Genomic DNA, 27,997 nt, shown 5'->3' on the forward strand with positions numbered 1-27,997 from the left:
GAACTAAAGCCTTTTTTAACTCAATCACTTTATTTCAGGGGCAATTGGACAATTGACTCAAAGGGCCTAATTTATCAATAAAATCCGCGCTCGCTGGTCGCGCGTACTTTCGCGCCGTTATATCGAGCCGGTTTACAGCGGGCTGGAGTCATATGCGCTCGTTCAGTCGCATCTCACTGCCAAGCCGGATGCTTGCCTTCATAACAAAATGGGCAATAAGGGATGCGCATCCGCCAATTAAGGCGATTAGATTTCAGCTGCGCGATTAAGGAGGATCTGTTAAGCTCAATGGTGAGATCATAGCAATTAATTAACGCAGTAAAAAGCTGTCGGATAAGCGCGGCTCCGTGCGCGAGCTTTTTCAGTTGCTGAATAGCGCGACCACGTACGATTCCGGATCGCTAATACGAATGCGCGAGCGATAATCCGATTCTGCTTGATGAATCAGGGGCATTGTTTGAAAACCTCATCCTGCAAAACAGACTTGATCTGTGGCCCTATAAATATCCCATCCTTCATTTTTGAAGTGCTTATGTTTGGAAACTTCTCAACAAGGTACTAAAAACCCATGAAGTTTGATTTACCCGTGGCTTTTACAAGGTTCTTCATCAAGCCTAACTTGATATGGAGCATTGGCAGAAATATTTTATGCGGATCAACCAGAGGCAGAAACTTGACACTGCTTGTTCTGGGCTTATAGGTATCTCTTGGTAGCCAATCACGCTTGACATAATGGTCTCCCGTAGATCGGCTGTTTTACAGGCATAGGAAACAGCAATATTTTGTGAGTCCTCCTTGCATTACCATCAGCAAGCCAATGACATTTAGATCCCCACAGAAACTCCACTGGTGTTTTATACTGGATTGCTTCATGTAGTAACTTCATGTTGTCATAGGACACCTTTAAGTTAACAGAATGGGCAATCGCTAAACTTGGTTTGGAATTCCCATTATGAAGTAAGACTGCTTTCAAGCTTCTTTTAGAGGAATCAATGAAAATACTCCATTCAGATGGAACATGCTCTTGTGACAAACTGTGCATTTGTGACAAAGAGTGCATTTATATCATGACAGTAGCACAGTGAGCCATCACTAGTGAAAAATGATGTTGATTAGTAAAAAGTTATGATTTTGTTTTCTGTAGTGAGTCAGTTACACCATTTGCAAGCAGGTGCTTCTGTTTAAGCCTTAAAGCAAGAAGATCTGCTTTGTCTTTGGAGCGATTTAGATCACAAACAAGATCATTCAGCTCTGCTTGTGTAGGATCAGATGATTCGGCATTGTAACTGGCTGCAACTTCAGCGCGTTCCCCATCACCTTCTACAGAAGTCAATCATGTGGTGGTACTGGAGCTGGCAATGAATCATCATGGGGAACAGGCCTAATTGCAGAATTGAGGCTGGGATATTGAATTTTGTGCTAAGTTTTACCAGAGAATACACTTTTGTAAAAAATAACAGTCAATTAGATGATCTCGCAGTTCTCTCCACACAGAATTGCTGCTTTACGCCGATTTAGCCAGTCACACGGTCTGTTGGAACAACTGGTACAGATGACATGTAGAGCCCAAGATTTATCCCAGTCACCAAGTGGACAGACTGAATATAATTTGTATATCTTTTCAAGTTCTGTGGTAATCTGTGAAACCACGGAGATCGTCTCTGCACACGCCGGGAGAAGACAGAAGATGTCCATGGAGGAGCTGCGGGGACAAGGTAAATGTTTTTTTTTCAATTGTAATCTGATTGTCATACAATGTTGAACTGTCTGACCAAAGCTTTGTACAGGGCAAAGGAACCTTTAACTTTGGGCACAGGCACCTTAAACTTTGCCTCTAGGCACTATCTAGGAGTTTACATGGCTAACTCTCCTTCAAAAAAGAGAGCGGGTGTTGCCATTTTACTTAAAGATTCCTTCGAGTTCACCTAAACTCGCTCAGTTATTGACCCTGAAGGTAGATTTATTTTACTGCATGGAACTCTACAAGGGGTCCCCTTAACCATGTGTAACATTTATGCTCCCAATGTGGGGCAGTTGCAATTGCAATTTCTCTTTAAGACGTTGGCCCTCCGTGAGGATTTCATCCGGGGGGGAGGGGGGGGGGGATGCTGGACCTGGAGCATTTTCTGGACATAGCCACCCGCCAAGGTGGGGGTGAGGAAGTTAGGGAATCCTCAGGTTCCCATCCCGGGAGCCTGGGTGGAGCAATTCCCAAGTCCAGGCAAAAATAAGGAAGATCTTCTGGGTAGCGCAGAACAGCAGTCTTCCCTTCACAGCATGCCATTAGGCTAAACAGAAAACCCCATCTGTAGGGGATGAGGGTATCCCAAACTATGGTCAGGAGCAGTAGAAGACGCTGTTGTTGTAAGGTGTGCCAAGATAAATCTTGGAAAAGCTGCAGGGGGCACCGTCAAACTCCAGATTGTGCATATTTCTTGCAGCAGCCATGATTTTATCTTTCAGATCTGCATCTGCAAGGTGGCATAAGAGATCACGCGGCCACGTGGCTGAGGTAGAATGCCTCAAGGCCTGATAGGCCATGGTAATTCCAATCCCTTGTCAAGAGGGGCGCCCCAAAATGAGAAGAAGGCTTGCAACACCAGCTTCAGATCAGAATTTTGAGTAGCCTTGGGTAAACTGCGGACTCTGATGTTATTCCTGTGACCCTTTATATCCAGATCTTCCAGGTGACTGTAAAGGTCCCTGATTTCCAGGTGATAGTCCCGGTATTTGAGTAGGAGCCTCAATATTTCCTTTGGCCTGTTGAAAATTTTCAACCAGGTCCTTCACTCTACCAGCCAGGGACTGTAAATTTGCATGTAAGACCCCAATTTCAGAGCAGAAGGTTGTCTCAACTTCTGCTATCAGTTGTTGAAAGTCTGCTTTGGGCCCATATCAGCACCCATTTGCACAGTTCCTTGATTGTGGAGCCTGGAGGGGTCTGCTGACCCAGGAGCCTTAGTAGGGGGGTCTCAATGAGATTGAGCCATGAGATTGCAGGAAGGGGCCCATAAGGGGAAAGGTCTGTCTGTTAAGCCTGGGGGGACCAGGCTCTTGTAAATTATGGGTGCCTTGGGCAGCATCCCCCCTGGGAGAGGAGGCAGCTTAACGCCTGAAAGCTGCCGGTAGGGTGTCATCCAAAGGGGTATGGTGGTATTCAGGTGAGTAAGAAAACCTCCCAACATGGCTTGCTTCTGGAAAGGAAGAGTCCTCTGTGGAGGGAAAGGGTCCTCCTGTGCTGCCCTCTGTGCCGGAATCCTCCGTTCTACACACAGGAGAAACAAAGCTGTTCTGTTGCCGACTGGGACAGATGCAGAGGCGAGCTGCTGCTGTGGATCCCATCTGGGGTGCATCCAGCTCCTCTGCACACCATGTGTGCGAAGAAGGAGAGAAGCCAGCCCCATCTTAGAAGCCTGAGGAGCCACAGAAGAGTTGCCGATATAAGCCCCAATGGAGGGCTATGTAGATGTAAGATGCGGTGCTGGGGTGGGGGAAGCTTCCCAATCTGTGGAGGAATCCAGTCGGATCCCAGATCTTTTGCGGCCATCTCTTCACGCCCCTGACTATTCCTTTTTTAAAAAAGTACTTTTTTAGCTTTAGATATTGCAGCTTGGCATTGCATGCTATTAAGTGTATGGTCCACCAGAACCCCCAGATCCTTTTCTATTTCTGATTTCGCCAAATGTGTTCCCCCTAGACCGTATGAAGCATGCATGCTATTAGCCCCCAAGTGCAAAACTTTACATTTCTCAATACTAAATGTAATTTGCCACTTCAATGTAATTTGCCCAATAGAATATAGTCATTCAGTGTGGACTTTATTCCATTACATTACACAGAAATGGTACTTTTATCACAAACTCTATATCATTTATAAAGATGTTAAACAGTAATGGTCCCAAAACTGAACCCTGAGGTACACCACTAATAACCATAGACCATTCAGAGTATGAAAAATTTATCACTACTCTCTGGCTACAGACTATTAAGTCACAGGCTATTAAGTAAGTTCTCTATCCATTTACAGATTGTCTTTTTTAAACCTATTGACCCTAATTCGCAAACGAAACCGTCAGTGGGGTACTGTGTCAAATGCTTTAGATAAATCCATGTACACTATATCAACTGCTACTCCACAGTCTACCTGTTTACTTACTTCCTCATAAAAAGTAAGTAAATTTGTTTGACAACTTTGGTTTTTTTGAATCCATGCTGACTATCGCTTATTCTTTTCAAGCAGAAACTCCTCTATACGATTCCTTATTAAACTCTCTAGGACCCTTCCAACTATAGAAGTTAAACTTAACAGTTTGTAGCTACTTGGTAAAGACTTTGCTCCTTTTTTGAATATAGGAACTACATTGGCCTTATTCCAATCCATTGGTACCATGCCAGTGACTAAAGAGTCTCTAAAAATTAGAAACAATGACTTTGAAATAACCGAGCTCAGCTTTTTGAGGACACGTGGATGTAATCCATCAAGTCCTGGTGCTTTGTCAACCTTAATTTTGTCTGTTTCTCAATTATATCAATTTTGAATCATTATGTCTCATTTAGGAAAGTGACATTGCTATTAGCAATTTGGACATCAGCCCTGCCATTTTCATTCGTGTCCACAGAGCTGAAAAAAAGTGTTTGGTAAATCTGTCTTTTCTTTATCCCCAGTTACCAAACCAGAGACATCTTTTAAGACCGCGGTCGCCAACCGGTGGTCCAAGCAAATTTTGGGGGTCCGCGGCTCTGGTTAGTGCACCCGAGCAGTTCCTAGGCTCAGGGAGGTGGGCGAGCTGTATCCCTGCACACAACCCGCCCACTCTCCGTTTGCAGGCTCGGATCCGTGATGGGAGAGTGGGTGGGGTTATGTCATAATGACGTCACTCTGGGGGAGGTATCTCCTTCTTTGAGTGACACTCGGCTCCCTGCGCATGCACAGTCAGGAGCCGGTGATTTTAGTGGTCCGCGGACCTCAAAAGGTTGGCGACCGCTGGTTTAAGAGACCAACATGCTCAGATCTGATCTTTTTGCTATTAATATATTTTAAAAAATGGGGGTTTTCCTTACTTTTCTTTGCAACCTGTCTTTTATTTTGAAGCTTTCCACATTTTATTTCTTTTTTACATCTTTTGTTAGATTTTTTATAGTCTTCAAATGATGAAGGTGATATTTCATTTTTATATTTTTGTAATGCCCTTTTCTTATTCTTTATGGATTTTTTAACATTACCTGTGAGCCACATAGGGTTAAATTTTAGCCTCCTAACCCCCCTGGCGGTATTCCCGAGTGTGGCTCGGGGTAAAAAAAACATGCAAAAAGTGGTATCCCTGAGCCACACTCGGGGTAGCTAAAAACAATAAAAAAAAAAACACTTACCTTGTCCCATCGCGTCCTCAGGTGTTGCCTTCTCTTCGGATCTTCAGCCAGCAAATACAGTGACGTTCCTCGCGGCGGGAAAATCAAATAATTTTGTATTGGATTCAATACAAAATAGCTGTATTGAATCCAATACAAAGAAATCTTTATATAATTATACTATATAAATATTATACATGCTACTGTAGAGATATATTACAGTTTACAGTATTTTCATGCACCCTTGCTTTAACAGAATTTTTTTTAAAGTTTAGTAATAAATTTATTAAATATTGGACATATTTTGGTGAAGTATGCCAAAGAATTATAGGCCTACAATGTATAATAATTTCCATGTAAAACAATGTAACACTTTTTGCGTAAAAAAACGTACAGGATTAGAACGCCAGGGGGTTGAAATATCAGTGTGTTTGTGTGGAACAGACCTGAAACATTCCCATTTCTGTTCTGTGTTCTTTGAGGACAATATTCTCTCCCAGTCCAAGTCACAGAGAGCTGGCCTTAAAAATAAAAAAATTGCTCTCTTAAAATGTAATGTTTGAAGCTTTTATATGCTTATAAGCCCAGCTTTGTTAGAAAAACATTGACAGATTTTGCAGCCTTTCATATCTGTGCTAGTAATTTATTCTCTATTTCTTCCTTAGCACTAGGGAGCCTATAGCGGACTCCAATAATTAATTGTGTATTATGCATCCCCATGTTCAATCCATTCATAATGTATCAACCTCATCACTTGCTCCATCAACAATTTTGCAATTTGAATAACACATTTGAAATTCCTAAATTGGGGGTGGGGCATAGGTCCCAATAAGCCATATGGTCTATGTTGTCCTCTTACCATTATTCACAATACCAGGGCCACATTGTATGTAGTGTCACATGATATTATGGACCAACAAACAGACAGACGTAGGTGAATCATATACTATATTTATTATCATCCTCTATTGATGTAGCCCCATGATATGACTTGCTTTGAATTAAATTATAAAGAAATACCAATTTAATAAACAAAATCCCTCCTAAATGAGCTTAAAGCCAAATAGTAGGGGGACGTTGGACACAACAAAATGGAGAAATGGTGATCGGAAAGCAACTGGAGATCTTCTAATAAATGTTTGAGGTAAAGAGATCAATACATGTTTGAAAGAGGAGTATTTGAAAAAGACATTTTATGTTCCTGCCACTGACAACCATCAGCTATTGGAAACTCTCCCTGTTGTGTTGTGTACCTTGATAACCACTGAGCTTTGTTGGTAAGATGCACAGCAGAAAACAATTGAATGAACTGATGGTAGTTAGGGGTGGGAATGCTCCCTGCTATGTAAACCTGATAGTGACAAGCTGGATCCTTACCTATCCTAGCAGATTCCCCAAAACTCTAAGGAATCAGCACTGAAAAGGTACGGGAGTGAAAGTGGACACAGTAGAGAACTGGAGAGTGTATCCCAAATCACAATACTGGTTTGATATGGCTTAAGGCATTATAGAGTGGAGGGGTGGCTTAGCAAATAAGGTATGCCTACCAACAATAGGGGCAGGACATACCATACAGTGCTTATAGTCTGCTAGGGTTGGAAAAAGATTTTATTAACATGATCTACAACGGATTTCAAAAGACATAAAAAATGTTTTTTATTGCAGTAGGGTTTGGTTCATTTGTCCTTTTGTGAATGCCCCTGCCAAAGTCTAACTGTGATAACATTCTGTTTTTTGTCAGCTATGGACAACATGCAGCTGTCAGCCACACTTTTATGTGACAGCCCTCCATTTCCTATGTTTATAGGAAATTGCTTGGAATTGTACCATTCTGTGCAGATGAAAAAAAAAAAAAGCAAAAACATACAACCCACAGTTCCCTTGAGGTTTTATCTTCATTATGACGTCACACATCTCTTTGGGTCAGTCAATCTACTTTCTCTTAAGATAAATGAGAGTCCCAAACAATATCTATTCACCATTCTCTGGCCAATGTCTATCAGCTGCCACTTCCCGATTCGGAAACGTCTTTTCCCTGATGTGACATAAGAGACAGCTCAGAAAACTGTTTACTGCACGAATAGGGTTGATCCCCCTTGTGGATTTTCTCATGACGAACCAGGTCAGACTTTTGGGTGAAAGCTCTCCTGCACTCAGAACAGGAATATGGGCGGTCGCCAGAGTGGATCCTTTGATGTGTGACGAGGTTGGATCTGTCAGTAAAGCATTTTCCGCATTCTGAACATGAATAGGGCTTCTCCCCTCTGTGAACCTTCTCATGAGTGAGAAGATATGATTTTCGGGAAAAACATTTTCCGCACTCAGCACATGAGAAAGGTTTCTCCCCCGTGTGTGACCTCTGATGCGTAATAAGAGTTTCCTTCCTGGTAAAACATTTGCCACATTCTGAACAGGAAAAAGGCTTTTCGGCTCTGTGGCTTCTCTCGTGAATGACCAGATTGGACCTCTCTGTGAAACACTTACCACACTCAGAACAGGAAAATGGCTTCTCGCCTCGATGGCTTCTCTGGTGCGTGAGAAGTTGTTTTCGCCACGAAAAACATTTCCCACATTCTGCACATGAAAAAGGCTTCTCCCCTGAATGGTTTCTCTGATGTGAAATTAGGTGTCCCCTTTGGGTAAAAGATTTGCCGCACCCAGAACAGGAAAATGGCTTCTCAGCCCTGTGTGTTCTCTCGTGAGTGACAAGGTTGGATCCCACGCTGAAGCATTTTCCACACACGGAGCAAGAGTAAGGCTTTTCTCCGGTGTGAACCTTCTCATGCGTGATGAGATTTGACTTCCTGGAAAAACACTTCCCACATTTGGGACAGGAGAATGGCTTTTCCCCTGTGTGAGTTTTTTGATGCCGGATGACATCTGACTTCTGTACAAAGCACTTACCACAATCAGAACAGGAAAAGGGCGTGTCACCACTGTGCCATGCTTGATGCCTCCGGAGAAGACATTTTTGAGTAAAACTCTTGCCGCACTCAGAACATGCATACGTCCTTCCTGCTGCATGATTGCTCTTCTGGTGTGCAGTGAGTTGGTCTCCGCTGTTAAAACGTTCACCACACCTAGAACATGGGAACATTCCCATCCCTAAGTGTATGGTGATAATAGAGGAGGGATCAAGAAAAGACCCCCCTTGTGTATCACCAGGGACATCACTGTCTTTTTTTTTACCATGGCATGGGACACTGGGGTGTTTTTCTGTATTGTATCTTTTGTAACGGCCATCTGGAAAACATAAGATTGTTTTCGGAATTAGGATTTACGTAAATATTAAAAAAAAAATTATTTTGGAGTTATACATGATTATATAGTTTTCACATATTTTATTTTTTCAATATTTCACTACATTATTTTGTATAAATCCCTGTGTTCCCAAAGTTCAATAGCTTAACCAGCAATTTCACACACACTCAAATAAATGAGTTAGGGTGGTGACACTTCCCCTTTTCTTTACTGGGCTCCATCCTAAGGTTTCTATTTGAGAAATTGTATCTGATGGAGGAAAATTCTTATTCGACCTTTGTGCACTTCAAAAGAGACACAGATTGCACTGCAAACCTAAACATTTGTTTTATCCCTTCTCTATTCAAAAAATATATTTTTTTAAGCTAGAGTTGGGTTTAAGATATTGTTACACACCTGATCCTATCTCCGAAGCATTTTGCTCCTCCTTACATGGATCGACACCTCTTGTTGATATATCCTCTTCTTCTTTCATTTTAACCAAATTTGCATCCTAATGAATACAGGATAATAAAAAAGTAAATGACAACAAAACAAAAGAAGAAAATTTCCGTGAGGCAAGGACCCCGGGGCCCACCAGGAAAGACTAATATATGAAGTCAGGAAACCACTGTACACAATAAGACTTTTGCCTGAGACAATCACCACCGTGCGACTATATATATATATATATATATATATATATATATATATATATATATATATATATATATATATATATATATATATATATATATAAAGATTACACTGGGGAATGCAGTTTTTGTTTAGTTAGATCTTACACTTGTTTTTTTACTAATTTTGGTTAATTCTTAAATTCTGGTGAATCCAGAAATGACCCCAGTTTTTTGCTATCACATCCAGTTTTTACGATACAAGGTAGCCTTCCATTTTTTGTCAAAAAACATACAAATTTTATATACAATGAAAAAATAATGAAAAAATAACTTGAATGTACTGTTTATACATTCAATGTACTATTTTTTTTCATAGTAAGGATTTATTGTTACTCTATGACATTTTTTACAGTAAAACATTTGAAAATAATTGGGTAAGCAGTTAAGGTAAAAACTGACGCCTATAGCTTTTCCTGGAGTGTTCAGTGTTAGGAAAATCCCGACAGATGCTCCAACAATAGTCAGCCATCATATGTACATCCCATCTCCCCTGATACCGTTCTTCCATGACCTTCAAACCTAGCACCAAGGATTTCCGGGAAGATAGAAAGTACACAAGACAGAAAATACACCTTGATGCTCATATTGCAACCAAGCATTTTGTAGCTCTCCAAGAGTTTCTGGACCATTTCTGTGTAATTATTTGCTTGTGTGTTTTCAAAAAAGTCCTTGGCAATGGCTTTGAATGATAACCAAGTATTCTTTTCAACTTCTGATATTGTCCTGATGAAATGTTCATCTTTGATGAGCCTCCGAATCTGTGGACCATCAAACACACCGGCCTTTATTTTTTCAAATGACAGGCTAGGAAATGAGGTACTTGAAACAATCTCCTTCAGTTGGCAAAGCTTTAACAAACTGCTTCATCAGACCCAGTTTCATGTGCAGAGACGGGAATATAATATTCTTTCTATCAACAAGTGGCTCATGTAGAATGTTTGGATCACCTGGTTTTAGGGCAGATCTTGGAGGCCAATCCCCCCCCCCCAAATGCCTCTCACAAGCCCTGCTGTCCCACATGCACAGATAACAGGGATACTTGGTGTATCCGTGTTGCTGACCAAGAAGGAAGCATACCATTTTAAGGTCAACACAGATGACCCAATTGTGTTGGTGATATTGCAACAACTCACTAACTCTCTTTATGTCTGCATATTCTTCACAAAGAGAAACTGAATGGACAATTGGAACTGACCCAAATATATTGCCGTTGTGAAGGAAGACACACTTTAGGCTTTGGTTTGAGATATAGATGAATAGTCACCATTCAGTTGAGGTATGGATTGGAATTCCCAATTCCTCCATTAAACCAGATATGTTACAGCAATACACAAAGCCACTGTCAGTTCTAAAGTACTGCAGAAATGCAATTTCTCTGGTTCTAAAGTACGATACCTTCAATCCTTTTTCAAGGAAGTTTTTCTCACGCGGACCTAATGCTAGTTCTGAAGCCTTCTTCAATAAGCCCAAATCACGTGCCACATTAATCAACTCATGCTGATCAAATCCCTTACGAACAGAGTCCTCTTCAATTTCAAACTCTTCATCATTGTTGTCACCTAGTTCATCACCATAATCGTGTTCTTTAAGAGAGGGTAGTGTAACGAAAACCGGCACTGGGATTACATCTGAATGAGCCATTGGACTTATACCCTATTGTAGACCAGGATACTCTAGAATACACTTATTTTTCTTGTTTTATCCTGAAAGTTTCAATATACAAAAGTAACAGTCACTGAAAAGATCTCTTGGCTCTCACCAAACCATAGGGATACCAAATGGCATCTTATCACGTGTTCCCTCCACATCCATAAACCTTCAACACACTCTTTGCACACCTTATGAGGGGCCCAAGACTTATCTTGATCACCAATCTTGAAATATGCAAATTAGTCTTGCTCTACAAATGTGCTGATGTTCACCCCTTGACTGGGAAACTGCCCCAAATAAAACAAAATGAATCAGGGTTGTTTAGGCACTTACGACGATAAACAGCAGAGCCAGACATGATCTGAAACGAAATATGTGTAAGTAGAAAAAAAATTTTGCTTATTCACTACGTAGAGCAGCGCACAACCTCTGAGAACACCTGTCTTAAGTGTAAATGAATAGCCTATACAAATCCACGCTAAAGTATTGCATTAATATACGTGGTAGAGAAAAAGCCTGACGTGATAGAAGAAAACTGCACTTTCAGAATCAGCATACCTATTTTAGTGTAAATAAGCCTAAAAATTGAAGTCAACAAAAAAATTGTTCAAAATTGTTTACCAGTGTTATGTGTGCCAAGCCTGAATGTGTGTAAGATAGAAATGAAAAAGAAGGAAGAAGGCAGGCTTTTGAGTCACTTATTCACAACCATATTCACACTGACTCCTAATATTCCATCCTATCAGTCTCTGATTAACAACTATATAGGAACTAATCGCATACCTTATCGTGAATAAATGTAAGTGTAATCATTTATCCTAACATAATCTATCTCTTTAAAATTTACATTTAAATATACGTCAATTAGAAAGATAGATCCTATTGACACTATACATTCAGGTATTCGTCAAATTGATGAGGGACCAAGTAATGTCACCATTTTGAGTCTAGATACAGCCACACAGGAAGTTAAGCTGCGTACACACGGCAAATTTTTCTCGCCCGATAATCGGTATCGGCCAATTATCGGGCGAAAATCTGCCATGTGTACAGTCGGTCGTCGTCCATCGTCCGACGACCGTCCTGGCGGATCCATGGACGATGGACGACGACCGATCCTAATGAAAGGGAAGGGGAGAGCGCGCAGCAGGGTGCCGCTCCGTCGCTCTCCCCCTCCCCTCTCCATAGAGCATGAACGGTGCTGTATGTACAGCATCGTTCATGCATCGTGCAGTCTTTTCTCGTTGGAAAGGATCGTGAAAGATCCTTTCCAACGAGAAAAATTGCAGGTGTGTACGCAGCTTAAGTGTAATGTAAAACTCTTTTATCTGCCTAAATGTCCATAATATGATTGGTTACATTGTTACTTATATTACTTACTTCCTTTTTACCCCCCCCCCTAGCTGTATTCCCGAGTTTGACTCAGGGTTGCTAAAAACAAAGAAAAAAACACTTACCTTGTTCCGTAGGTGTCCTGCTGGTCCCTCCAGATCCTCGGGACACGTCTTTTTCCTTCGATCTTTAGCCGGCGAATGCAGAGACGTTCTCTGGGGTTTCCTGTTGATGGTGCATGCGTTGGTGCGGGCGGGATATATATATATATATATATATATATATATATATATATATATATATATACACATACATACATACACACACCTCTACACATATAGTTATATTACAGGTTTCACTATTTTTTAACAGACTTTTGTGTTTTTTATTTAAAGTTTATTATTAAATGTAATTAATATTGGACATATTTCAGTGAGTTATACCTTAGAATTATAGGCCTACAATGTAAAATAAATTTCCACGCAAAAAATTGGAACGCTTTTTCCGTGAAAATACGGACAGAATTAGAACGCTAGAGGAGTTAATACAAGCTACTATACCTTTTTATAACTAATTGACACCTGGATAACCAGCATTACTTATCATCACCCTACATTGTGAGTATTCATAATTGATCATCTGATAACTAAGCGAGTACTGCCTCTATTTATTTATAATTCACAGTGTATTCGTTTTCAGCACCTATATTTTATATATATATATATTTATATATATATAAAAATTTATATATATTTAGTATGTATAGTTGAAACACGTCGGTTGACAAGATAATTATCCTCTGACTGTATAATTACAATCCCGTGTGATTAAATGTGAAACACGAGGTTTATTACCTAATGTCATTAGCACAGGATCTATATGTCAAGTTGAGGTGATAGCGTAGTAGATCTCTGTAATAATTCCAGGTGGAATTATGAAATATTAAATATTTTTTGTTTGTTATTACGAATGCCTAAAAAAGTCTGCCTTCTTCCTTCTTTTTCATTTCTAATTTAGCATATAGATCTACATTCATTTATCTACAATACCTCTAATGCTGCATTTGATGAAGCTCTGGGTTCCACCTACCTTTTCATTTTGTGGGATCTTCTGTGTTGTGTTCTGTGTTGAATCCAGAGAAGAAGGACTATAGCATCTCTCTGGGGTATTTCTATTACAAGATCCAACTGTAGGAAATCCATTTACAGTTACATGATCATATAGATGTAAAAAAATAAACAGAACTACAGAATAATGGAGGACAAAAAAAAGTCCTAAAAGCAAGCAATGCCTAATTATTCTCTGATTAGCTGACTTAATATCATATGAACTTACTAGGACATAGCAAACTTTATTTTTACGTTTATAACAAATTGATTACTCCACCTTTTACATTTTATAGCATTATCAAATGAACATATATCTTTACCTATCTTTTGAACTGACAATCCCTACAGAGAACCTACTGACAACTTGTTACAAGTAAGTACCATACATTATTTTTATGATTAATATTTCAACAGTAAAGTTTATTGCATAAGACCTCTCAGCATCCTAACGAAAGCATCATCAAAAACTTATTTTGTCTGACTTATACATGACGAACAATTGCAAAGGACCTATTAATTCAGCTCATTAACTGATAATGCTAACGTTAACAAACACAATACAACAAGTAAATGTTGTTTAAAACCAATAATTAGACTTATTGTACTATACCATTAGGAATTACACTTATTTAATCACTCTATCATATAACAGTAATGAAAGCATTATTATTACTCTGTTCCTAAGTACTTCAAATATGTATGCAATAAGGGGGTTAAACATATGTATATTTTGCCTTGACTGTCCATAATCTATGTCAATCCTTAACGTATATATGTATTTATATTTCTATGTACAGTTAACTAAGAGCAGTTCGCATATACCGAGGAAGCCCGAAATGCGTCAGGATAGGAGATGTTACCGCTTTATGTTATATTTACTATATAGCTAGAGATACTACTGTCTAGTGTGCTAGTCCAACATCCCAGTTACCCAGAAGGCATGGACCACAAATGAAATTTATAGACCCTAATGTGGGTTATATGTTATTCAATATAATTCACCCAATACAAAGAATTTGAAATTTGCCAAAATACCCCGTCTATTTGTTTTTTTTATGTACATTATAGATTCATATTAAATTGAAAACATTTTATAATCAGACTTTCATCTAAATACAGAGGTCTCCTCGGCCTAAAAGATGACACAGTAAAACAAAATCATATATGTGAAAAAGAGCATCCCCTGAGCTAGAATACGTAGTCTTTTTCAAGTTTATCGTTACCTGCGCTGATCGCTATAGGAATTTCCTCCTCTTTTATTTGCACATGTCCTTCATCCTGGTCCTCATTTTTTACTTTACTCCGAGTGCTTTTGGTGTCTGTGAATAAAGATGAGAATGAGATGCCCTGTACTGAGATGTATGAGAGACCCCAGGGAGTGTGTGTCTCTTGGCTGGTGACACACAATGACATGATGTGAGGAGGACAGCCATAGTCTAATAGATGTTGATGTTTCCTGACTCCCTCACGGGGCACATACTGTCCTCCCCCTTACTGTCTACTGACAGAGGAGAGGGGAGAAGAGATTGTTGTAGTGACTGAACGAGCAGAATCTGGGATTCGTTTCTGGATTTAGTGTTTATTACTTACTTTTGTTGATCTCTGGAGAAATGTCTTCATTGTATTGATCCATCTCATACAGCTCTTCTTCTTCAATTTTGACAACAATTAGTCCTTCATCCTGGATAAGACATATTATGTTCTTTGTGAAATAACCTGTGTTATAAGAATAAACATAACAACATACACACATTATATATATATATATATATATTCCCCCTACCTCATCCTCCTGAGTGACTTCCTGATCCTCTTGTGTGGAATCCCGAGAATACAGAGGACATCTCTCTGGGGTATTTTTGGATCCATCTGTAGGAAACACACACACTGACTGAATCAATTGTTTCTATGTCTTTATGTGTGTATCTAGGTTGATCTTCAAAACGCTTCTCTCCTTTACAAGTAATGAAAGTCTCCTCTTACCCGGTGTTGTGAGGGGTGGCCAGTTCTTCATCATGAGGTCTTTGTTCATCTAAATATTTCTACTGTTAAATGCTACTGTCTGTGCTTGAACTGCAGAAAATTAAATAAGGTAAATAAAATAAAAATCATAAATACATAGATAAAAAAAAATTAAAACAGAAAATATTATACTTTCCAAACTGTATTGTGGAATGTTTTACCTGTTTAGTTGAAATCTACAGCTCTATCTTCAGTCCTTTATGACAGTTTTTATTCTTCCATCAAGTCACACTGACTGAGTATTACTCATCATATTTTTGGCTACTGGGATTGATGCTAGTGAATGCAAGAGAAGAGGTTAAACCTTTATAGAAAATAGGTAACAGAGGGTTTTGGCTTTTTTACCTGGAGATTCCAACAGTAACAGCACTTCATGTCCAGGCCAACATCCCTAAGTCATTGCCCAGCATTTTGCAGAAAAGTCTGCCATGCAAGCTGTTCGATATTTGGTTCTATATCTAATAGATGAACCTGGGAGGTTAAGGGAACTCTATAGGGTACTAAAAGTCTCTGGGTGGGTCTAAGGGATCTGAAGGGCTCCAGTGGCTCAGTCCAGTGGAGGGGTAGGGTGGCTTTGAGAGATTTTGGGTCATTGAAGTACACTCAGTGTACTCATAGTTCAGACCCTAATTCCTTCAGAAAAGGGCAGCTTTTTTTCTCCCTTTTCATGTAATAGTCACTAGGAGAATGCTGCTCGTCCTAATTTCTCATTGGTTGGCCATACCGAGCAGGATCAGTTTTCTTACTAGGTGCTCCATCTTCCTGCTATCCTCAGTCCACCCAGAGGTGCCAGAAAGAAACACTCAACTAAAATAGAAGAAATTAGAATCCTCCTTCAGCAGCAATAGCTGCCCCAATCAACATGACAGAAGTGACACTTTCCACTTTCAGGAAGTTAGAGAAGAGAACCTGGTAGCCTAAAAGACAATCAGGAATTCCGTGCAAAAGCTGGCATGTTCCCAGGTGTGCTGTCAGACCTGACAGGCAGTTTAACATCCACCTGAAGGAGTTTACACGATACTGACAACACCACTGCAAATCACAAGTCACTGGGCTAATGTTGTCAGTCTGCAACAGGAAGTGTGGTTAAAGGTCAGGTCTTAAATTAAAAAAAAAGTTTGCAACAAATTCCATATGAATTGGAATCTTTGCTACAAACTATTCCAAGCTGCAGCAACACGACTGAAAATACTACAAGTTTTTCAACACCATTTGACTCCCTTTGAGAAGGTTTTTTAAATCCCTCAGCTTTTCCTGATTGCACTAAATGTCACGTCTTTACCAGTAATTTATTTTTTTTTTCTTGTTTCCCTTTGCATATTTCTATAAGTTTTTGGATGAATATGGCCCCAGCTCCATCACCACCCACCTCAGCGGAGCTCCCCATCTAATGCCTTACATATCAGAGGACTTGCAGGAGGATGATAGTTTGACATGAGTTCACAGAGCGTGCTGTGACCCCCTTCTCTCCTTCCCCTCTCATAATAAGAAGACATTATTACCTCCTCCTCACTGTACACACACTCTCTTCACTCACACCCCACCAGAGGGATTCCACAGCATGATATCCCTACTTTCTCCACCTTTGAGCTACGACAAAATGGCCCCCGTACCCTCCTACATCTGGGACAATATAATAAAACTTGTGATTAAATTTCAATAGCTTATTTTTAATTCTAAAATGCTAAGTGAGACTAGTTTATCAGATAAAGAATGCGTACTAATATCACTATTTGTTTATTAAATCATACAAACGTCGCCTGTAGCCGTATTTTTCCCCCCTGGACGTCACTATAACAAGCTTTATTCTTCCGGTCGGCCGTGGAACGCACACAACGGAAGTGCCTGTGTCATAAAGCAAAAGTGATGAAAGTATTTCCGGCGCAGTAGAAAGATGTAATTTCTATAGCTTTATTCCTAATGCCATAGTTGTGCAAATCACAGAAAAAGCTTGAGACACCATTTATCAGCTCTTTGACTTTTTTTTGGTGGTTCCTTCAAACACAAGTCTGTTACGTTGGAGATGCACAGTGCTATAGTTTGCTGAACTCCCCCTTTTACATTGACTATTATGGTAATTCTTTTGTTTCAGTATTTTAATTCACAAATGATGATTTTAAACTTGGCGATCTGCTTGTGAAGTGAAGTAGAAGCTGGCTGGATCAATCACAACGAATGGCGCAGATATTCCAAGCACCTGGGGCTGTCAGATACCATTGAGTTGCCAGTTTGGTAAGTATGCAGAGTGGCTTTGGTTTATTCAGCGCCATTTAAGGACATGGTCACATTGAAGGTACTCATTAAAAAAAAAGGATTACATCAAAGCTGCTTTGGCAACGAGTTAATACTTTATGGTGATCAGAAAAAACTACATTCTGTTCAGGTGCCAGGAACTGGACAGATACCAATATTTTTTTGTACTGTGCTGCTTTGAAATGCCTTTGCCAACAGGAATTTTAAATACTCCTGACTTGTACAGACTAGCAGTCAGTTGTGATGTATCCTCTGTAAGTCACATCCAGGGGGGACTTTGAAGGTGTGATATATTACAAGAGGAAATAATTGAGGACAAGTATGCCGCAGATGGAAGAAGACGCAGGTTTAAATACTAGTCCTTGGTGGAGATGTAAACTGCATCAACAAGAGCAAAAAAATCCAATATCTAATGATGTTTGAAAAAAAAAATATTTTATTAATATTGAAATAAAATTCAGCTTTTATGTTGTACAATATAATTTCCTTTTGTAATATATCACACCTTTAAAGTCTCCCTGGATGGGCACTCCTTTTCTAGTGCCTGATTGTATATACTGATATAATAGGGATGTGGTGTGTTTTTGTTGGGGATTCAACTTTATTATACAGGGGCCTATCTTACTTTATTCTGTGATGTATCTAATGTGTCTCCAATAACACCAATAGCATGTTTGTAGTCATTGTCCATCTCCTGCAGCATGCCCACAATCTCTGACCTTTTACTGTATTATATCCACTCCACACCATTTTCTGTTGCATTAATTTACCAGGCATTGCTTGTGGCCCTATTGGAATATCAGTGACCACTCTTGAAGCGCTCTGTATAAAGTAAGTTGACCACCTCTGGTTCAGATTCAATAATTATGTCTGCAACAAGTTGAAGGGTGGCATAGTAATTGTGTCAACACAAAATATTTTACAAGTTTTACAAGTACCTTTCATGAGCCATCTATAAAAGCAGCAAAAAAGTACTACACATTCCAGGATCACTTTCTTCAGTATGACTTCTCATTTTATGGTTCTGGAGCCTCCAGAAAACGAAAGTGAAAGATATTTTGTCATACCTCTATTTTGTCAACCCTTATCAACTGAAAGTCAGCCATTTGAAAGTTTTTGCAGACTGAGCTATTTAAAGCAGTGGTCACCAACCAGTGGTCCACAGAAAAATTTGTACATTATTTGCAATTTTTAGGTTTTATTATTAATAAAACAAAAAATAATATTTTAATACATTCTTATATTCCTAATGACAGTTTTCGCCTTTATTTTGCACTAAACTCATAAACTGTAGTGGAGACGGAAAAGCACAGTGTGACATCAGTGTAGTCTTAAGTTGTTACCATTGCTGAGCCGTACGATCCAGTATTGTTTCGACCATTACAACAGTCACCTCGCTCCGCGAATACAGATTCTCATCTCAGATTCTCTCTCTCGAGTTTTATTTTTTTTTGTTTATTTCTCAGATGCTCTTTTGGGTAAGTATGACCTTAAATGTGTATTTTCTTTAACTGTTATAATGAATTGCATCAAATAGTTTGACTTTGATAACTATTATTTCTTGTTTGGTCTGAGATTTGAATGAAATATTCTCATAATGAGTGAAAAAAAGCAAACTAATATTTTCCATTTCTTAAGAAATACCAAAGATAATGCAACTAATGATAATAGTAACAATAGTAATACTTCACTTTTACTGTACATGAGGGAAAACCGTATATACTGTTTGTGTGTTTATTTTATTACTATTCACCTATTGATGTTTGTGTTTCTTATGGCTTTGCTGGCATTTTGATAGCTTTTTGGGTCCAGTACAGTAACAGTTCGGTCCTTGGCTTAAAAAGTTTGCGAGCCTTGTTCTAATAAACTAGAATGTACATTATTCTTTGTGGATTTTCATTTATGTTTCTTTCTGTTAAAAAAACAGGAATATAGAAGGATATTAGTATCTGTATAAGAACGTCATGGTGGAAGACAACCAAACCCTCACATCACCAGGTAAGAGGAGACTTTCATTTCTTGTAGAGTAGTGAGGATCCACCTAGATACACACATACTCCAATTTAAAGACATAAAAACAATGTATTCAGTCAGTGTGTGTGTGTTTACTACAGATGGATCCAGAAATACCCTAGAAAGATGTCCCCATCCTCTGTATTCCCAGGATTCCACACAGGAGGATCAGGAGGTCCCTCACGAGAATCAGGTAGATGGGACTGAGAGTTTATTTAAATAAAGATACACTGTCCGAACATCAGACACTGGTAAATTTGTTTATGGTGGTTTGTTTAGAGCGAAGACTTGATTATTGTTAAAGTTGAAGATGAAGAGCCATATGTGAAGGGTGATGATCCGTGTAAGGAGGAGGAAATCCTCCAAAAGATCAGCACAGGTGAGCAATAAACACTAAATCCAGAAGAGTCCCAGACCTCTTTGTTCAGTTACTACAACAATCACTTCTCCCCACCCCCCTGCTCTGTCAGTAGACAGTAATGGTGGGTCAGTATGTGTCCAGTAGGGGGGGGGGGGGGGGTCAGGAGCCATCAACCTTTATGGACTCCGGCTCTCCTCCTCACATCATGTCATTGTGTGTCACCAACCAAGAGATGTCACCAGTCTCTCCCACACACACTCTCCGGGGTCTCTCATACATCTCAGTACAGTGGGCTTCACTCTCATCTGTATTCACAGACCCCAGAGACACTCAGGGAGACATTAAAGCTGAACAGAAAGAAGAAAGGCATGAGAGGATTAAAGAGGAGGAAATTCCTGTAGAAATCAGCATAGGTGAGTGATGAACACTTGAGCTACATACAGGTCCAAGATTTGAATTGCCTAAGACGGAATGTTTGCGATAGTCCCGAGCAAAAATCTAGGATCTGTACAGTTGTCTCCCTATGACATTCAGTAATCTGCCTGCTCAACTGACGAATAACAACCTTGGCTCTTTCTTATGGAGGAGGACACTCTCCATTGGATTCTCTTCTACTAGTCCCTCCTCTCTGTAAAGTGAATTGTCCTCTTAATTTTGGTTTTGTTAATTGAAGCCCAGAAGCTCTTGGTACATTGGGTTGTTCTGGTTGACATGGCTTATCTTCATTACTATCCTACTAGTACGTGAGTTAAATAGATTAACTATTCCAAAACAAGTCCTGAGATTCCAAAAATGTCATAAGCTTATATGAGGAAGGGACAAAAAAGTGAAATACCTTTATATAGTATAGGGAATGCTTTGTACTCATTGAATTCTAAAATGAAATAGCAATATGTGATGTAATGAAGCAGTCTTCTAATTGATTTGCATTTCACCAATGTTCCTGTTCCCACAACATTTCTTATTCCTTTTTTTTTTTTTTTTTACTTCAGATGGAACACATGACAGGAACAGCTCAAAAACACCTACCTCTGTTACCTCTTCCCACTGTCAAGCAAAGGATGAGGGCATTACATTTGATTCTTCAGAAGTAAACTCATTTATCCCAGATCTTCCACCAACCCACCATGATGATATATCACTTGATAACTCTACACATGGGCAGTGTTCTTCTGATGTCTCTCATCATAGACTTCATGAATGTCCCAAGAATTTACCTTGTCCTGAATGTGGGAAATGGTTTAACCGGAGATCAAACCTTGTTGCACACCAGAGGATTCACACAGGAGAGAAGCCATTTTCCTGTCTGGATTGTGGAAAGTCTTTTCACCAAAAAGTTCATCTTGAGTCACATCAGAAAACTCATATGGGCAAAAGGCCATTTTCATGTTCTGGATGTGGGAAATGTTTCTTCACTGAGTCAGATCTCCTTAAACATGGAAAAATTCACACTGGGGAAAAACTGTATTCATGTCACAAATGTGGAAAAGATTTTTATCAGAAAGCAAGCCTTAACAAGCACAAAAAAGTTCATATAGCAGAGATGCCATTTTCATGTTCTGAATGTGGCAAACGTTTTGAGGAAAAGTCAGCTCTCGTCAGACATCAAATACTTCACACAGGAGAGGGGTCAAATTCATGTCCCATATTTAGCAAAGATTTTTCCTGGACAACAAATATTAACAATCGCTTAGGCGATCACATTGAAGTGAAGCTATTTTCATGTTCCGAATGTGACAAATGCTTTATAGAAAGATCGGCTCTGACAAGACACCACGTTACCCACACAGGGGAGAAGCTTCATTCGTGTTCAGAATGCGGTAAAAGCTTTTCACAAAAGTCAAATCTGATCAGACATGAAAAGGTCCACACAGGGCAGAAGTCTTTTACTTGTTCCGAATGTGGGAAATGTTTTTCTGAGAAATCAAACCTTATTAGACATGTAGGCAGTCACATTGGGTTAAAGCCATATTCATGTTCGGAGTGTGGAAGATGTTTCTCCCTGAAAGATACTCTTATGGTGCACATAAGAACTCACACTGGGGAAAAGCCATTTGTTTGTTCTAAATGTGGAAAATGCTTTTCACAGAGTAGGCATCTTCTTGTCCATGAAAGAATTCACATAAGGCAAAAGATGTGCTTATGAGTAGCGAGTCAAAAGTGCAATGTGTTGCTCCCTTGCAGAAACCAATTATATTTTTGCTGAATAAAAGTTTCGTTCCTGCTAATGCTGTTGAATTTTAGTGCAGAAAACCTTCATTTTACTGAACAGCTTATCCTTTCCCACCAGGGCTGGGCTGGGAAACATTTGTCTCCCCCACGATACAAATAGAGCTAATGCTAAAGCCCCCAAGGCATTAGCTTGTCACCTTATGCACAATATCATCATTACAGCCCTGAGTAGAGGTATGCAGAAGCCTTGCAAGTGTCAGCTTCTAAGCATTTACTACTGACTGGATTTTACAATCAGTATAAAATTCATGCTGTACTTTAGAGTATGGCGGTTGGCTCCCTATAACATAATCCTGCTTACAATATTCATCAGATCACCATTTACTTTAGCACTGCACTATGTTTATTGTAGCGCACACGTTTTTACTAAAGGAAGCTTTATCTATGAAAAGGCCTATTGATTGTGTTTGCCACCACACCACAAGACTTTCACTGGTATATTCATACCATATTGATCATAAAATTGTATGAGAGCGTATACACACAAAGTACTTACTAGGGCCAGGAGTCTCCTGTTTCATAATCTGGCAGATGAACTAACCTACAATGTGATAGTTGCTGTTGCATTTGTGTGTTTTTTTTATATGACAGTTCTTTTTTACTCTTTATCAGGCAACTAAAATAAAATATATACATTATGGCCTTTTTTTACCTTGCAAGAAGCTGAATAGCTTCCTATGGCTGCAGCATATCTAATGTTTGTTATGAACGTCACCCTATGAAAATTGAGAACTGCATTAAAGATTAATAAACATTCACCATGATCAATGCTTCTAATATGTTTCTGTGTATTTAGAAACTTTAAATGTTCTCTCTGCCATGCCATGTTCACTGCACACTTTATATTGTACTGCCCCCCTTCTAGTGTAATGTGGATATCAGTGATGCTGGGGACACATGGAACCCCATAACAATGTCAATATACTTTCTCCCTGTCAATTGACACCACACCCAGAACCACTGATTCTATCCCCCTTTACCATACCTCCTTCACAACCACACCACCAAAACCCAATCTTCACTAACACCATCATCACACCAACCTCTCCACCTAGTACCACTGACACTGCACCCACATCCTATCACAGAGTAGTTATTTTACCTTCGTTCCCTGATCAATACTGTCATTATACCCCTTGCCACCACATCCTTCATCACTTCCCGCCTTGCATCCTAAAAATAGATCGATCTCTACTCAGGTACCACACTCTCGTACAATCTCACACCACTAAAGCATGGAGAGTGTGCACTAAGTACTAAGCACACAACACCACACTCATCAGAAGCTCCCATTACCTATGACATCACACCCCAACCACACACATCCCAAACCTCTACCTCCATATTGCTGACAATGTATCACCATGTGATTGCGCGTGACAGCTCTGGGCTACAGACACATTACAAAATTGTATCATTGCACTTTACTATGAACCTGTTGTTTTGCCTCAGCCGTTACAGAAATAATCAAAGCAGTCGGCAGTCAAGCCACAGGCAGATGCCTGAAGATCATACTTCTTAACAGGATGTGAACATTAAAGAGATTCTGTCTTTACCTTTTAAAAAAGTTGTAATTAAAATTGTGGGTTAAAGCAGGGAAAATCAAGTCATTGCTTCCTTTCCTTGTTTTTCCTTTCCATAAATGAGTTTTTATTGACTTGCAATGGACTGAAAATGCCAGAAAATCTGACCGTTCCTAGCATCCCATAGCCCTTCCTTCCTCTAGGCCTAACTAAGAAATGTGCATGATGACCAGGCTCCTTTAGCTCTCCATTCACAAACTTTTAGAATCCTGTTAAGGAAGAGAATCACCATGGAGAGTTACTCGAGTGTCAACTCAGTCTGTTGGGGTTGCAGACATCACATCCAAGGCAAGCAGTCTCAGGACTTTCAGATATACAGTGTGGATTTCCATAACATTCATAAATTAGATGCAAATATAAACATATAGGAAGATTTTTGTGAAATGAATAGTTTAAAGAAAGGGTCTCTTTAACAGAAGCTGACTTTTTTCCCCTCTGATTTTATACACACCACTCACGATAAAGAGCTGCATGACCTATAATAATAATAATATTAATAATAATACTGAATAAAAAAACCCTCAGGCACTAACAACTGATTGCTTCCTCCCTATCGCCACACTCTCCACTTCCGTCCTATGGCTCTCAAACTTCTGCGTTCCACAGCGCCTTCCTGGTTACCATAGCGACGACTTCAGAGCGAATTTTCAGAGGGCTTTCAGAGTCAAATAACCACTAGAGGGCGTCTTTGTGAGGTGTGGGAAAGGGAAGTGACGTCCTCTGGACGGCGGCCATTTTGTCATAGACCAAAGAAGAAAGAAGTGGAAAATTGTCTGGTGTGGTTTTGGTTATCAGAGTGTGTGCCCAGTGAGAAAAAAGGTAATAATGTCCAATTAGGAGGAGTTGCAAAGCTTACACATTATGGTTCTGAAATTACAATTGTGTCATTCCTGGCTTGTTGTTGCTTTTTATCTGGTTGTCCTCCTAATCTCTGGCTAGTGGCCCACATAAGATGTATGATTTGTTCAAACTTTTTCTTTCTTCCTTTATTTCTTGTTTCGTCCCTTCCTATCTTTGTCATACATCTCTATGCCCTTCTTCTCCCCTTCTTCCTGGTCTTGTCCTCCCATCATCCCTCCCAGCTGCTTTTTCCCTTTCCTTGTTGCCTCCTTCCTTTTATCTATCCTTTTTTCCCCTCCTTTGCCCAATCCTTTCTTTCCTTTTCCCTCATCCTTCCCTTCCCCCTCATTATTTCTCTACCACCCTCTCTCTTTTCTTTATTTTCTCTCCTAATTTCATATATTAATATTTCAGGTTGTACGTGGCACAGCTATTTGTGAGCCAGTTGAGGATGGAGATGGAGCAGAATCGCACACCAGAGAGGATATTAAACCTCACCCTGGAGATCATCTACCTGCTGACCGGAGAGGTGAGGAGGGTTCTGGGAAGGTCACATGACATCACTCATCTCTATTAATAAAACCTGTTTGTAGAGGTGAGGAGGATTCTATGAGATCACATCACATCACTTTTACGGAGGAAGTAAACTCAAAACTACCTTAAAAAAAAAAAAAAACACCTTTAATCCGGCAGAGCAGTCGATCTGTCCAGAGGTCTCTTCCATCGGGTCCTGCGTCGTCCCGGTATCCGTCTTCGGGCCAGTGCACCAGGCTGTGCCATCTTCTCTCTGTTCTTCCAGTTTTTTTTTCTACGTCACCCACGCAGGCGCGAGATTGGGTGACGTAGTTTGGGAAAAGACTTACTGATCTCACTGCGCATGTGGGAGATCTGCCATTTTTTTTCCCTTTTGACGAAAGGGCTCCTTCTGCGCATGCCTGAGATGCTCGGGCATGCGCAGAAGTAGCATCCAAGAGCGTCCCGGGATGCGTGATGTAAGTATCCGGGGAGGCTCTGCACTCCCATTTATTCTTGACCGCCTAGGCGATTGAAAATGAGAGGGGTGCTGCTGCACCCTTTTTTTGTTTTTTTTAAAACAAACAGAATTTTTACCTAAAAGGGATGGGCAAAAATGGCTTTTTGCCCATAAAGTGAAAATTAGGAGTTTAGGTACGCTTTACGTTTTCATGATCAGTCAGGTCATAATTGCAGAAAGGGGCAGGCAATGTCCGTTCTGCTATAATGTCTTTCCTGCCTGATCGCTCCAGGTTTCTGGACTCAAAACTGAAACTAGGACAATCATAAAAAAACATTTGCCTGTTTAATTAAAAAGGACAATGACACACCTAACTATCAGTTAGGAGATTCCAATGAGAATGAATGAATGATATTTAGCCATTTTCAACTTTTGTGAACAATATTTTAAAGAAGTTCACAGCCAAGCTTCAAATTATTGGTATGCCCCATTGCTCACAGAGGTGCTGCAGACTTTCTATCAGTGTTTCTCAACCAGTTTTTTCCCGGGGGTTGCTAGGGGTTCCTTGAACAATGAACAATTTGTACCTTTTGAGTCAGTTTAAGTGACATCATTGACCTTTTTGGCTATCCGTATAGATGACATTCTCTCCACTAACCAGCAATGTAAAGGTATTCTCCCCACTGACCACTACACTAATGTACTTTGAGCTTTGTATATAATAATTATAGCAGGGGTTTCCTGAGGACCAATAACCTATTTCAAGGTGTTTCACCATGTTAAAAAGTTTGATAAACACTGCTTTATATGGTTGAATATAATTTTTTTAGTCTACAGATTGAGACAAGTTTGAACTCTCTACTTAGGCCAGACCTTGTCTAATAGGAATGTTTAAAGAATGTTGAATTTCATTTGGGTGGCATGATAATTAGGTATTTTTTTGCTTTAAATACAGAATTATATAGCCTTTAAACTATCCGATGGCTTGGTAACATCCAATTTTAAGAAGGCTCAAATCCCTGTTGCAGAGCCTCTACCTCAGTCCCTGGGTAAGGACAACAAGAAGATTCGAGAATTCACACGGGAGATCATTAAGCTTCTGGCCGGAGAGGTAAGTGGTGCTAGGAAATATTAGATATATAATGTCCCATAAGTGAAGGGATACATTGAAGATGAGATTGATGGTGGCTGTGTTTATACTTTATGTATGTGGGCTTATCATATACCGCCACTAAGTAGTGTTTAGGGCAGCATTAAAAGGTGGTGCTCTATAAACAGAAGATATTAATAACATACATTTTTCCATTGAGGACTGGGAGAATGTAGAAGGGCACAAGGATCTGTACAGGGACATCACTGTGGAGAATCGGCCACCCCTCACATCACCAGGTAAGAGGAGATTTTCATTTGTTCATCTACCTAGGATCCACCTAGATACACACATCCTCTGATATAAAGACATAGAGACAATGTATTCAGTCAGTGTGTGTGTTTCCTACAGATGAATCCAGAAATACCCCAGAGAGATGTCCCCGTATTCTATATTCCCGGGATTCCAAACAGGAACCTTACGAGATTCCACATGAGGATCAGGTAGATGAAGTTCTAAACCGAATATGATCTTTGTGATAACAAAAATTTTTACAATAATTGTCATTGCTTTCTGGGTCATGTAGGATAAAAATCATATTATCTATGGAACAGAAGCTAGAGAGGAAGTTGAAGAGCCATATGTAATGGGTGATGGTTCATGTAAGGAGGAGGAAATCCCTCCAAAAATCTGCATAGGTGAGTACCAAACACTATATCCCGAAAATAGTCCCAGATTCTCTTTGTTCAGTCACTACAACAATCACTTCTTTACCCCCCCCCTCTGTCAGTAGACAGTAATGGGGGGATTCTGTGGGGTCTCTCATACATCTCACTACAGGGGGCTTCACTCTCATTTTTTTTTCACAGAAATTGGAGACGCCATAAACACTCAGCTAGACATTGGAGCTGAGGATCAAGTAAACAATGTGATGATAAAAGAGGAGGAAATCCCACCAGAGATCAGCACAGGTGAGTAACAAACACTAAATCTAGAAAAGAGTTCCAGATTCTCTTTCTTTAGTCACTACAACAGTCTCTTCTTCTTCCTGTTCTCCTGTGACATCTCATACCATGACATTAGTAGCAGATCCTTAATTGGTCTGCAGGTGGGCCTTCTTAGTAGTTCATTCTTCTGTCATCTTTCCCAGGTAAACTCTGCACCCAGCCATCAACATGATCTAAAATAAAACCTGATTCTTTAGTCTAGGCTACTTTCTTCCATTTATCCATGGTCCAGATCTGACACTAAA

At 39.8% G+C, this 27,997-nt stretch overlaps 4 protein-coding genes across 11 annotated transcripts in view; 2 read left to right on the forward strand and 2 right to left on the reverse strand.

Annotated features, from left to right (window-relative positions):
- Positions 1-6,282: 6,282 nt before the first annotated feature.
- Positions 6,283-27,997, reverse strand: part of LOC140338877 (uncharacterized) — a 51,704-nt gene continuing 29,989 nt past the window's right edge. The window contains exon 14 of the mRNA XM_072423197.1: positions 6,283-8,360. Within this exon, the coding sequence (XP_072279298.1) occupies positions 7,349-8,360 (1,012 nt within the window). The 3' untranslated portion in view covers positions 6,283-7,348. The remainder of the gene's footprint in view (positions 8,361-27,997) is intronic.
- On the reverse strand, positions 9,591-17,034 carry LOC140339764 (uncharacterized). 4 transcript variants are annotated; one of them, XM_072424663.1, is made up of 9 exons: positions 16,903-17,034; positions 15,562-15,676; positions 15,362-15,451; positions 15,162-15,247; positions 14,969-15,059; positions 14,602-14,697; positions 13,359-13,456; positions 11,271-11,298; positions 9,892-10,045 (listed from the first exon to the last, which is right to left on the reverse strand). In XM_072424663.1, the coding sequence occupies exons 3-9, from the start codon at positions 15,408-15,410 to the stop codon at positions 10,023-10,025; spliced, it is 471 nt and encodes a 156-aa protein (XP_072280764.1). In that variant the 5' UTR covers positions 15,411-15,451; positions 15,562-15,676; positions 16,903-17,034; the 3' UTR covers positions 9,892-10,022. The 4 variants fall into 4 exon arrangements, with proteins under 4 accessions (XP_072280762.1, XP_072280764.1, XP_072280763.1 ...); XM_072424661.1 differs by lacking the exon at positions 11,271-11,298 and having other exon boundaries at positions 9,591-10,045; XM_072424662.1 differs by having other exon boundaries at positions 9,902-11,298.
- Positions 17,255-23,023, forward strand: LOC140339752 (uncharacterized). 5 transcript variants are annotated; one of them, XM_072424620.1, is made up of 6 exons: positions 17,255-17,632; positions 19,581-19,651; positions 19,768-19,859; positions 19,946-20,045; positions 20,345-20,440; positions 21,020-23,023. In XM_072424620.1, exons 2-6 carry the CDS (start codon positions 19,618-19,620, stop codon positions 22,171-22,173), a joined length of 1,476 nt encoding a protein of 491 aa, XP_072280721.1. In that variant the 5' UTR covers positions 17,255-17,632; positions 19,581-19,617; the 3' UTR covers positions 22,174-23,023. The 5 variants fall into 5 exon arrangements, with proteins under 5 accessions (XP_072280721.1, XP_072280722.1, XP_072280724.1 ...); XM_072424621.1 differs by having other exon boundaries at positions 17,255-17,474; XM_072424622.1 differs by lacking the exon at positions 20,345-20,440 and having other exon boundaries at positions 17,258-17,632.
- LOC140339803 (uncharacterized) lies at positions 24,569-27,924 on the forward strand. Its single transcript, XM_072424703.1, has 8 exons — positions 24,569-24,661; positions 25,097-25,211; positions 26,611-26,766; positions 26,966-27,044; positions 27,157-27,257; positions 27,332-27,443; positions 27,615-27,716; positions 27,896-27,924. Exons 2-8 carry the CDS (start codon positions 25,134-25,136, stop codon positions 27,922-27,924), a joined length of 657 nt encoding a protein of 218 aa, XP_072280804.1. The 5' UTR covers positions 24,569-24,661; positions 25,097-25,133.

The sequence above is a fragment of the Pyxicephalus adspersus genome, chromosome 10 (genome assembly GCF_032062135.1).
Source record: "Pyxicephalus adspersus chromosome 10, UCB_Pads_2.0, whole genome shotgun sequence".
Classification (NCBI taxonomy): domain Eukaryota; kingdom Metazoa; phylum Chordata; class Amphibia; order Anura; family Pyxicephalidae; genus Pyxicephalus; species Pyxicephalus adspersus.